Source organism: Miniopterus natalensis, chromosome 15 (genome assembly GCF_054644295.1).
Source record: "Miniopterus natalensis isolate mMinNat1 chromosome 15, mMinNat1.hap1, whole genome shotgun sequence".
Classification (NCBI taxonomy): domain Eukaryota; kingdom Metazoa; phylum Chordata; class Mammalia; order Chiroptera; family Miniopteridae; genus Miniopterus; species Miniopterus natalensis.
Window position 1 is genome coordinate 22,501,905 of NC_142095.1, and position 12,340 is coordinate 22,514,244.

A 12,340-nucleotide genomic window follows, 5' to 3' on the forward strand; every position below is an offset into this window, starting at 1 on the left:
TATGGTCAAATTCTAGCCTAAAACCTCCCCTCTGTTAATCCTCAAGTTGCCATTCTCTTTTCCCACTCTCGCTTTCCCTTCACTGTCAACCTTGTTGAGTCAATGGGTACATCCTGCTGTGTTTACTTCCTTACTTTCTAATTATACCCTAACTTCTGGGTCTCTCCTGTCGCATTCTGCTGAAATGGCTCTTTTTTTTTAAATATATCTTTATTGATTTCAGAGAGAGGAAAGGAGAGGGAGCGAGAGAGATAGAAACATCAATGATGAGAGAGTCATTGATCAAGCCCACAACTGGGCATGTGCCCTGACCGAGAATCGAACCCTGATCGCCTGGATCCTAGGTTGATGCTCAACCGCTGAGCCACGCCCGGCAGGGCTGAAATGGCTCTTTTGAAGATGATGTGTGCCTACTCGTCACTGGTTTTCATTCTTTGCTCTCTGACTTCTTTAGATTATGGGATTATCTTCCTTGATCTCGTAACTTTTTCTCCTGGTCATTTGGGTTAGTGCCTCCTCCTGGGCCTTTTCTTCTGGCATCTCTTCTCTTGCTGCTTGCCCCTCTTTCCTTTGCTACCAAATGTAGGTCTTCTATAACTTTCTGTCACCAGGCCCCTTTGCTTTCTGTAGTCTTATCTTTGACCATCTCATCCAGACCCATATATGTGCAGCTTCCACCTCTCTCTTGAAACCTAGGTCCATATTTATAAAGTGCAACTCCACTGGGACATCTGAAAGTACTTCCAACATGTCCACAGACAGATTCATCATCTTGTCCTGCAGCTCCTCTTGAGCGCCCCAGATTTCCACGAGTAGGACCATCATGCTTAGTTAGCCAGGCACAAAAGACTAGAGTCCTCCTGGGCTCATCATTCTCCGTTGCTTTTCTCAGTGCCTTTCACCAAACACTCCCAGATTTATTTCCCTGAAGCATGTGGCTGATTGCTTCAATGTCCTGCCCAACAGCCTCTTGAACATTTCCTTATCCAGCATATTACATCAAAACTCAAAGCCCTTCAAGTTCTTACTCCAAACCACTTCCCCAACACTCCCTTAAATATGCCCTGCTGATTCATATTAGGGTTTCAGTATTTATCATTGGAATATGTAGAGGTATAAACATTTAAGTTCATAGGGGTGCTTTTTAAAGCAAAAACTTAGTATCATATTCATTCATCCAATTCTTTCTTTTCCCTAAGCCTTACTCTTCTTGAAGATTTTGGGTTCAATCCATTATAATTCAACAAAAGTATTTTTAGCACCTAATATATGTCAGCCTGGCACCTGAAGGAAAGGTGAGGGTTGAACCAGAAGCACCAGGCATCTGTGGAAAGTGCAAATACTTTCTCCTTGCCCCTATTTGTAATGTGCATCGGTGAAAGTCTTGACGGGAAACAAATGGCCCACTCAGAAAAGATGACCAGGGCAAGTTTAATGAAAGACCATTCAAAAAGGTTAAGGGGGACTGACTAGATAGGGTGGGAAGAAGCAGTTACTAGAACTTAGTAAGAGTACTATCTGTAGGACAAGGCACTGGACAGGAACTGTGACCTTCCATAGAGGCTCATGGTCACTGCCAAGCCACAGCTTGGCAGGCAGAGCTGGGTGTCCCAACTTCACCTCTCTCTTTCTTTGATCCCTAGTTGCTTCTTCCCATTGGTCAAAGCCAACCAAAACCCACGAGCAGGAGAGCCTGGCTAGTACATCCAAAGAGGAAGTCCTCCTGGGGCGCAGGGGAGAGGTGGAGACTCAAGAGTGGAGGTAACATCCAGAACTTTATTTCACTGCTGGCTCCTGGAGGTCTGTCTCCAGGGAGGCACAAAGTTCATCTTGGCTAACATTCCTGGGCTTTATTAATTTCTGTGCCAATGGGAGTTTCTGACTGCAACAAGACATCTTTTTTCCCCTCTCTCTGCTCTGCAGATCTCCATGCCAGGAAGCCCTCTTCTCATTTCTCATCCCTCTGCCACTTTCCTTTTTATGTTGCCAGATGGTCTCAAGAAAATTACCGGACAGATAATAAGCACTTACGGACCAGATTAAATAAGACATGCTAATTTTTATTAATAGTTTGCATTACAGTTACATTTCACATTAGATTGTACTGCCTGAGCAATAAGAAATTAATAAGAAAGCTGACTTAATTTTGGAAGAAAGTGACATAAAAGTGACTGGCATGTGTTCTTTAGTAGAAAGCTCAAAACAGAGCACGTCACAACCTTCTGAGGCCCCAGCCTGAAACCCCACGGGGGGAAGGGTTTTGTGGCAGACAGTGATGGTGGCCTGTCGCCTTCTCAGCATTTATCTGTACATTCTCTTTTTCTCATTCCTAGCTCCAGACTCACTCCAGACCCCCAAAGGTCCATCAGTTGACACGGGAGGGGCTGAGAAGCTGGGACTCGGGAGGGGGTGTTAAGGCCCACTAAGGTGGTACCTCCCAATTGGGGAGCATCAACAAAAGTGAGAAAGAGAGGAGATCAAAGCTGAGCGGGCAATCCTTCTGGGTCAGGAATGCTGTACAGGCCTCTATAAGTTAGGATGCTGACCTGGGGACAATGCGGGGTTAAACTTCTGGGTTTTATGGGGGCTGATTCTTTGCAGCACAACTTCAAGGGCAAAGCAAGGCCTTGAAGGTTGAATAAAGTATTGCTCAAGAGCATGGGATCTATAGAATCTAAAACAAACTCAAGTCAATAGAGCTTTCCCTTGAAAACCTATAAATAGTTTCCTGAAATCACTCCTTTGCCTAAGATCTTGGGACACTACTTCCAGTATCTCTCCTTTATGACATTGCTGGTTTTCCTACTTCATTTGTATACACTCAGAGTGACAATGAACCCACAGGACAGCTAGAGTTAGATGTGTGTGTCCCAGAGAACATGTTCGCTACCTTCTGTATATGCCAGTGTGCATGTAGGAGGGCTGGGTGAGTGTGTCTTTAGACCTTAAAGAAATGACCAAATCCTATAATTAGCTCCTGTAACTATTAAGGGGTAAATGAACAATGCCCCTGAGTTCAGACAGGACATAGGTAGACCCATCTGAGACTATAGCAAAGGACAAGCTCTAGCTCGGGAGAGGCTGACCTATCAAAAGACCCCTTATCTCATGCCCCCGAGACTCTCCCTTTTAGTCCTTTGAGTACCACCATTCCTGGTCACAAAAATACATTGGTCCTATCCTATCTACTGTCTTGGGCTCAAACCAGGACAAAAAAAATAAACCCATTTTTCTTGCCTTCCTCACATGATTGAGCCAGTCTAGGGAGCTAAGCAGGGCTGAGCTTCATGAGTATACTTCTGCAATATGAAGAACAAACACTGCACAGATTGTATTTCTCTTGTTTACATCCAATGTTGTTTTCCCATAGGTTTTAGCAGAGCTGTCTTTTGACATCTGGGGACTCTCTTTCTGGAGGCCACATCTGCCCAAACCTAAGAACAAGTTTTTCCAGAGCAGATGGACTCACAAACTTTGCCTACTTGGGAATGTTAAAAAGACCCAGTCTACCCACCCGAATGCATATTTAGGAGTGTGTAAATCCCATGGGCTCAGATATTACATGTAGGAGATGAGCCTCTATCCACCCACTGAGTCTAGACACTCACACTATTTCTCAACTTTGAAAGATTGGTTTTCCAATGTTCTGGAATTCACCTTTTTATTGTCATTGGGCATGACATTGGTGCTTGTGTTCTGGCCACATGAATACAACAAAGGCACCTGCCTGAGTCAGTAGGACTCACTACCAGGCTCACTTCCTTCCCACCCTTCTCACCAGGTGATGGGCTCTGGCACTGTGCCTACTGCCTCATGCCCCATGTAGCTACTGAAAGAGTGAGGAGCATTAGCATGGTTCCCCAAAGCACCTGAGGTTGAGTGGCATGAATTTCCTGACATGATGCTGAAAACCATACTCACTGGAAAAAAACAGAAGTATGAACTTATTTTAAAAACATGTGACCATACAGTATTTCAGCAATGAGATTTGAACAAAGCTGACCTAGTGTTTTAATAGACTTTTGTCTCCTCATGCCCCAAACCCAGCACCATTCCCCAACCTTGCTCCCTAAATAAGAACAAAGAGACCACTTACTGTAAACTGGATTTGGCAGCCACCCATGATGTAGTCCAAGAAAGAATGCATCTTGTGGATCTGCAAAGGAGGAGGGAAGGAAACTATCTTAGTAAGCTTTGGCGTGTGGAAGTAAAGGAGGTGGTTGGGGGTATAGGCTCTGGATGGATTGGTCTGCATATTAAAGGCAGGCTTCCAGGCAAATGGATTGCTACATCTAGGAATTAGTCAACTCTGGGAGGGGCAGTCCCTCCTGGGGTCTACAAGGCCCCCAGATGTCAAAGCATCATAAAATAAAAAATAAATAAAAGACATGATTAAAACAATGACCCCAGATGGCCAATCACAATACATTATCCCCTGGTCCCAGTGATTGATTCAAGAGTGGGCATGTGACCCACACCAGACCAATCAGTCTTTTCCTCTGCTCTCTTGTTATGTAAGGATGTGCTCCTACAGCTCTTGGCAGCTATGGAGAAGCCAATCTGGGAGAAGTACCTGACATATATATAGAGAAAATAGATGGCACTTAAGTCCTATAAGGTGAATCAGAAAGACATAGATTAAAATCTCAGCTCTTAAATTTACCACTTGTGAATGATCTCATTTGAAAGTGAAAATCTCAGGGTTGTGATAGAGTAAATAGAATTTATTGTAGTTACTCTTGTATAGTAAGTACTCTATCAGTGGCAGAATTATTCTCGGATGCAATTTAAGGGGTTTACTTATTAGCACAGGGATTTTTCTGTGAAGTTAGAGCCCCTCTTGGAGGAACTTCTAGGCCCTCCAATCTCCTATTGTCTTGTTTTCATGGGACCCTTTCAGCATGAATGAGGTGCCACATATAAACCACTGAAACTGTGATAGGCACATAGTAGGTGCTTTGGAAAGGTTGATTGTCCCCTTTGGGGATCTCCCTCTGCTGCTGCTGTGGGCAGAGAAGAGCCTGACTTTTGACCAGGACTATCCTAAACTTGGGGGTAGGACTATCCTTGTGGAGGGGATGGTGGCATTGGTCTACCATAGCTCCAAGACCACCCATACATACATTTCTCATTGTATGTCCATTAATACAGTGACTTTCTGATTTTTATTTTAAAAAAGATGACATCGCTTTGACACTCTCTCCCTCTGACCACACAACCTGAACAGCCCTGGTTTCATACTCCTGAAAGACAGACTATGTACATACCTTGCATTGATTCAAAATCACAATGCCTGAGTTCTTATAATTCTTCTTCTTGGCTTTGTACTTGGGGTTGATGCACTCCCACTGCACCTGCAAGAAGAAGAGTCACAGCATGATTGCCTGCTCAGGAAGAAGTGGAGTCATTCGATGACATCAAGTCCCCTGGGGCTTCTGCGGATGAAACTAAGGGGTGACAAATGGTCTCCAAGTGACAACCCCTGCATCTAGAGGGAATGTAAAAAGAGTGGTTGAAAGTAAGACTCTGATATTGAACTGCCAGATTTGAATCCCAGCTCCCCCACCTCCCAGCTGTGTGACCTTTGGCAAATTACAGTTGACCCTTAAACAATGCAAAGGTTGTTTGAAAATTGGTGTATAACTTTGGACTCCCCCAAAAGTTAACTACCATTGGTATCCATGGAGGACTGGTTCCAGGACACCTGCAATAACAAAATCCATGGATGCCCAAGTTCCCTATATAAAATGGTGAAAATCAATGCAGTTGACCATCCTATGGGAGCTGGATCCTTGGATTTCCACTCAGGAGATAAATTCTCACTCTCTAACAATTATGTGTGTCTGAAACGGAAGTAATCTCAGGCAGATGTGAGTAGGGTAGACTGACACAGCATTCCTCGCAGTGTCCATGCATTTGTGTAGTTTCCTCCCACAACGACCCTGAGCTTAGTCAGGTGACTTGTTTGACCAAAGGGACATTAGCAAAAGTGATATGAGCAGAGGATTGAAAAGCGCCTGTACATTGGGGCTTGGTGCTGAGAAGTTTTTGCCACCATTTAAAAAGCTTAGGTTGGTCTCTTGGTAAATTAAAGCATGTGGAAAAATTCCAGCTGCTGAGGCAAAACGCGTAAGTAAGTGAATTCAGTTGGCACCATGTGTAGCCGAGAGGAGCTATTCCAAGTGAACGCAGCCTGAATTGCCAACCCAGAGAATCATGAGTAAATAATGATTGTTTTTTCCAGCCAGGAAGTTTTGGTGTAATTTGTTACTCAGCAACAGATAACTGATAAGGTAGTTTCTCACCACCGGGGAAGTTCCAGTAGGAACTGGGCAACCGCATAAGGGCTTGGAAGACAGGAATGCTATCCTGGTTAAGAGGCCTCTAAGATTCCTTCCATAAAAGGGAAGGGAGGGGGGGAGGGGGGAGGGAGGGAGGGAGGGAGGAATGAAGGAATGAAGGAATGAAGGAATGAAGGAATGAAGGAATGAAGGAAGGAAGGAAGGAAGGAAGGAAGGAAGGAAGGAAGGAAGGAAGGAGAGAAGAGTCAAAGCTGAATCTGAAATCAGTAGATCTCCAGCCCCATTTTTTAAAAAGCCTAATCTTTTCACCATCATGATATTGTTTTTCTTTCCTCTCTTAGGTTTTCTTCTAATTCATTCTTCACGTGGGTATCGCTTGATAATTGAGAATTCCATTCTGTCTCAAAGTAGATTTAGTATTTTTCAGAAAAAACATCCCAAGTCCATCCCCAAACCCATCAAAACTGAAATTGCCTTTTCCCCAAAGCTTCCTTTAATGTTACAGTATAAACAAGTAGTTTAGGGATTTACCTAACAATTGGAAAGAAAAAATTCTAAAAATAAATCTGCTGGGTTTTTTGGGTCATTTTCAAGCATTGCTATTAACCTTGATTTTTTAATCAAGCAGGACATAACAAACTCTGACTGAGTTAGATTCCAAGTTCCATGAAGAATTATAATGATCATCCATGAAAAATCTACTCATTTCCCTCAGGGTAAGATGGACCAACAGTGGAGGATGGGTTGGCTCAGCCAGACCAGGGCGCCAAGGAAGCAAAATCAGAACCTACGGGTCCTTGGGGCTTTTGTGCCTGTTGGGTGGGAAGGGAGTGCTGAGGGAGCCAGGTCTAAATATGCTGCATATGTCTTGGCATGAAACTGTCATGTAGCTGTGGCTATTTACTTTATACCCACAACCACTGAACTCTCCTACAACTCACTTTTCTAGAGGAAAGATGAGCCTCGGAGAGGAGGCTGAGTCACACAGGTGGTACCTGGAAGAGCTGGGATTCACAGGCCAGTTTCACCCCAAAGCCTGGCCTATTAGTCGCACAGCTCTCCCCTAGGAGGGTCTTGGAGGGGCTCTTCTATTTGTTCTTGCAAGCTTCCTTTTGGCCACCTCCAACTAAGCATGTTCATAAAGGTTACCTAGGAATTACTCCAAGTTAATCAAGAACCTACCCTGTGTCTGCAGAAACATAACTCTCACAGGAAGGAATTCGAAAGACAACATCTCTTTCTCTCTCTGACTCTACATATTGAGGTTCCTCAGCGTTGAAGCCCCTTCTATTATCTGTTCTATCTTCTCTCCTTAAGTGTACTCATCCATTCTCTTGACTTCAAATGCCCTCCCATTGTTTATAGCTCCAGGTAAATCCTCGGGGTGCCAAGCCCCCAAGCTCAATTCTCAAACCTTCACCACAAACTGGACCTCCCTGAAATGAGACTTCCTCAGTCAGGAAGGGAAACCAACAATTATCCATCTAGTCTTAAGTCATTCTTTCCCTACCTCCCTTTCCCCTCATATAGAGTCCCCCAACAAATCTTGTAGCTACTATCTGCAAAATATATTTTGTATCTCCCCACTTCTCTCCATCTGTCTTATCACTTTGTTTAGTCCAAGTCATTATTGCATCTTGTCCTGCCTATAGTATTAGCTTCCAACAGATCTCCCTGCCTCACTCTCTTGTCTCCCTATCATGGATGATCTACACAGTAGCCAAAGTAATCTTTTAAAAAATTAAAACCAATCATGTCATCCTCTTGCCTAGACTCCTTTGCAGCCCTGGCCAGTAGAACTTTCTGCAGTGGTGGAAACAATCTATATCTGCACCAGCCAATAATGAAGCTACATGAGGCTACTGAGTATTTGAAATGTGGCTAGTGTGACTGGGGAATTACCATTTTAATTAATTAAAATTAAAATTTAAAGAAGGCAAGGGGGGTAAATGGAGATGGAAAGATACTTCATTTTGGGCGATGGGAGCATGATGCAGTGCGCGGATGATGTTTTGTTGAGTTGTACATGTGAAACCTGTATGATTTCGTATACAAACATCAGTGAAAAATAGTCACATATAGCGAGTGGCTGCTGTACTGAAGAGCACAGCTTTAGCGTGCGGTCATCACATTTAGAAGAAAATCCCAGACTCCTTTTCCCCTGAGCTATCAGAATCTACTTTTCCTGGCCTCCGCCTCTGTCTCTAACGCCCTCTCATGCATGGCTCCCTCACCCTCTCTGCTCCAGACACACTGGGCTCTTTCCAGATCCTTAACCGCACCCTGCTCTTTCCTAACTCCTTACTTCCCATGCTGTTCCCTCTGCCTGAAATGCTTTTCCCTTGCTTGTTACATGGTTGACTTCTTTCAGTCCTTAAAGGCCCTCAACTTAAATGTCACTTTTTCAGATTATCTCCTCTATGCCACACCTTGATACCTAAACTGGTTCAGGTTTTTTATATCATTTGTCACAAGTTAGAACTCCATTTTTATTATATTGTTTACTTGATATTTGTTTTTAGTTTACTCTGATGCACAGTCCTGGCACACCCAGAGCCTGGCAGAGTGCCTGGCACTTACTAGGTGCTCCTCAGTAACTCTTAGGAGAATCAAATAAGGAAATAGTTCCCACAGTGCAAATGTGTCAAAACGGGCTGGGTGATGGATCTAAAATCTTTCTTGTATCTCTGTGATACAGAAAAATACAGTAGCATATGGTCCATTTCCTCAGTGGGACTTAATGATTTATTTTTGTTTCTTTGAATGCATCAGGCTTTGGTGTTCTTTAATTGTGACATATGTTAGAATTTTACTTTTAATACCATTGTAGGAGCTTCAGGATGAAATGGTTCTCATAGTTATTAATTTAGATATTTGTATTTGTAGAGGAGAGCAAGGCTAAACTTTGTAAAACTCTGGAGCCCTGGCACGTGGTATGGATAACTGTCCTAGATTTATTAGCTCAATAGAGTCTGGCCCAGGACATTCAATGGAGCAATTTCTCTGACTATATTCCTTTTTATCCTGGGAGTGACTTTCCTGATAACTTACTGTTGGTTTTAACTGTGGCCCCGAAACTCTGCACGCTTGCTTGTGGATGAAGGTCTCTGTGTGTTTGACAAGTGTCTTACAATGACTAGTACACAACAGAACATATAAAACAAGCTTTGTTGCAACTACACAGAGGGCTGCCCTTGAGTTTCCAGACCAAAGGTCTATATTCAACAAAAGGTCTGATTCAGGTTAAGCTTCTAATTCCAAAGGATGTTGGTTTATTTCCATAAAACTTGACCTTACATCTAAAAGAAGAGACTTGAATAATGGCTGGGGCATCTTCTCCGCATGTCTGACCAGACCAGGGGCAGGGTCTTATCTCTAAGGGAAAAAGGCTTTGTCAAAGCCATTGCTGTCGCTCTTTCTACTCCATGGGGACAATGGGCTTCACAGTAAGAATAGCAGGTATTTTGTTTGGAGTTCCCCCAGAAACAAAACCCGAGGCAAGGATTTAAGTGCAAGCAGCTCATCAGAGAGGTAATGTCAGGAAGCACTGACAGAGTGGAAAATCCAAAGAGGGGAGGCAGCCAAAAAGGGGGTGCATTATCAAGTCAGTTACCACCGCGGGCAACCGGGGCTTATTCCTGCTAAGAAACTGCATAGAACGCACTTCAGAGTTTTGCCACCTTCACATCTCCACTCCCATTAATTATGTGTCGAGGGCTGTTCCCTAGTTGGTGTTCCATCTCCCCCACACTTTGCAGCCCACTGTGGGAACAGTCAGAGCAGGCTCCAGCAGCCAGAGAAAGCCCTCGGGCAAAGAGATTTATGTTCTGCAGCTGGAAGTCGGGCAGGTGAACACTGAACAGGTAAGAGCAGAAGTTACATACAGGCCAGAAGCCAGATGACAGCAACTGACTGGTAAATTGATATATATGTGTGTATAAAAGCACATGTGCCTCAGAGAAACCCAGAGGAGGGTTAGGTTTCTGTGTGGTGCAATGAAATCCCTGTGTGCTTCTGTGGTACGTGACAGTGTTGGGTACATGTCTTGGTACCCAAAGAGTAAAATGGTGGAACTAGATGAAGATCTGATGCCCATAATAAAAATTTAGAGGAATCAAATAATCTCTCTAAAGCATTAAATGTGTAACCAATGTCACCAAGTCATGGAAATGTAGAGTGGGAAGAACATTAGTACTAATGGCACATATTTAGAAAGTTCTAGCCATGTGCAAGGCACTCTAGTAAATGCATATCATGGATTATGTCATTTAATCTTCACAAAATTCTATAAAACTGATACAATTACCACATTCTTTTTTTTTTTTTTTTTTTTAGATGAGAAAATGGAGGCACAGATAGATTAAGTCACTTATCCAAGGCTACACAGCTCAAAGAAATTAGAAATATTCTCATCTAACCTCTTCATTTGACTGATGGAGAAACGGCACAGCTCTGGGGTGATGTCTTGTCTAAGGTCACACCAATTGCTTTGGGTTGGGCTAGTACTTTAAGCTAGGTGCTCAAATCCCACCATGCTCCCTTCTGATCCCAGTTAATCATATATTGATGCCTCACCTCCCGCTGGCCAAACGCAGCTGGGTGTATCATGAGAGAAGTGTCTGGAAAAGTACCACGAGTGGTTCACCACGTACCTGCTTCCCTTCGATTGCTCCTCTCATCTCCTTGAATGTCGAGGTGAATTCTCCAATGAAATCATGTTTGCCGTTGGAGTCCCAGTCCCATACTATGCACTGCAAGAAAAAAGAAGGTTTTGCTTTGCTTTTTAAATTAAGAATGCATCCGCAGTGGCTGAAGGCAGTACGAACTTTACGAGAAAGAGCCGACAAAACGTGCTTGGTCTGGAACAAAGGCCCCGCAGTCTAGGTCTGCGGCATGTGGGATGAAAGATTCCTTTAGTTTCTGTAGACTTTATGTAGCCTTTTGCCACCATCTCCAAGCATCCTGTGACGCAGCAGTGACTTCTAACTTGCATATTTTTCAGCTAAGTCCAGGAAGACCAAAAAGGAGATAAGTGACTTGGCAAAGGGACTATCTAGAGAACTAGACCTGGAATTGGAAGGCAGGTGTCCTGACCTCGATTCCAGGGCTCTTTCCCCAGAGCAGATGGCCTTCCTGGTGCACAGCTGGAACCAGACGCCTGGGTCCATGTCTATAGTTTCCATAATGACAACTTACGTATAATGATATGAATGGGATCATATTAATCACAGTGTTTTTTTCGTGTGTTTTTTTTTCCTTTTTTCCCCCTGAGGGCAAAAGAGGAATGTTAAGAAAAACATGTAAAAGGCAAAAATGTGAGATCTGTAACTGTATCCATATTTGAAATGGGTGGGAACGGTGACAGGTGAGTCACACTGGTAAATATCAGGCGCCCATCACACACAGGATGTTTACTTATAACCAGAGGGCTCCCTCTAACAATGTTAAAGGTAAATTCTGGCCTCCCAGGCAACACCAATAGTTGCACCTGTCTAAAAACAAAATAATCTGTGAAAGAGTCAGTGTTTTATTGCTGGAAATGTTCAAATAGAAACTACAGGACTACATGCCTAAGAGGTAATAGAAAAAGTTGAAAAGAGAATGTTGCAGAGGATTCGACGGGATGTTCACTGAACTTGCTTCTAAGGCGAGGTGCAGTTGCCCAGGCTGCGGAATAAAGTCAGCGAAAGGTCTGTCCCCTTCTGGCTGAAATGACAAACCATGCAAAGTAGCTTTGATAGGAGCGATGAGGGCCCCCTTTTCATTCAAGGTGGGATGCGTTCTACCTCATTGATTTTGGTGGACAGTGGAAGCGATCACTAATCCAGTCATTTGGAAAAATTGCGCAGGATGTGCGCTGTGAACCTCACGGTCAAACACTGTTGATTGATGTGCAGTTACTTACAACCAGGTGTTTTTCTCTCTGTTCGCCAGTCCTTCTTTACTAACCCTGACACTCACATATTTATTACCAGGAGCAAAAACTAGAAGAAAACTTGCTGGGTCTGGACATAGAAGAGAAAAGAGGCACGCTCTCC

The 12,340-nt window shown here is 43.6% G+C and overlaps 1 protein-coding gene across 1 annotated transcript in view; it reads right to left on the minus strand.

Moving 5' to 3' along the window:
* The window catches only part of CPNE4 (copine 4), a 316,423-nt gene that overhangs the window by 27,078 nt on the left and 277,005 nt on the right, over nt 1–12,340 (minus strand). Inside the window, exons 8-10 of the mRNA XM_016224318.2 lie at nt 10,955–11,053; nt 5,268–5,354; nt 4,097–4,156 (exon numbers count right to left, since the gene is read on the minus strand). Of these exons, the coding sequence (XP_016079804.2) occupies nt 4,097–4,156; nt 5,268–5,354; nt 10,955–11,053 (246 nt within the window). The remainder of the gene's footprint in view (nt 1–4,096; nt 4,157–5,267; nt 5,355–10,954; nt 11,054–12,340) is intronic.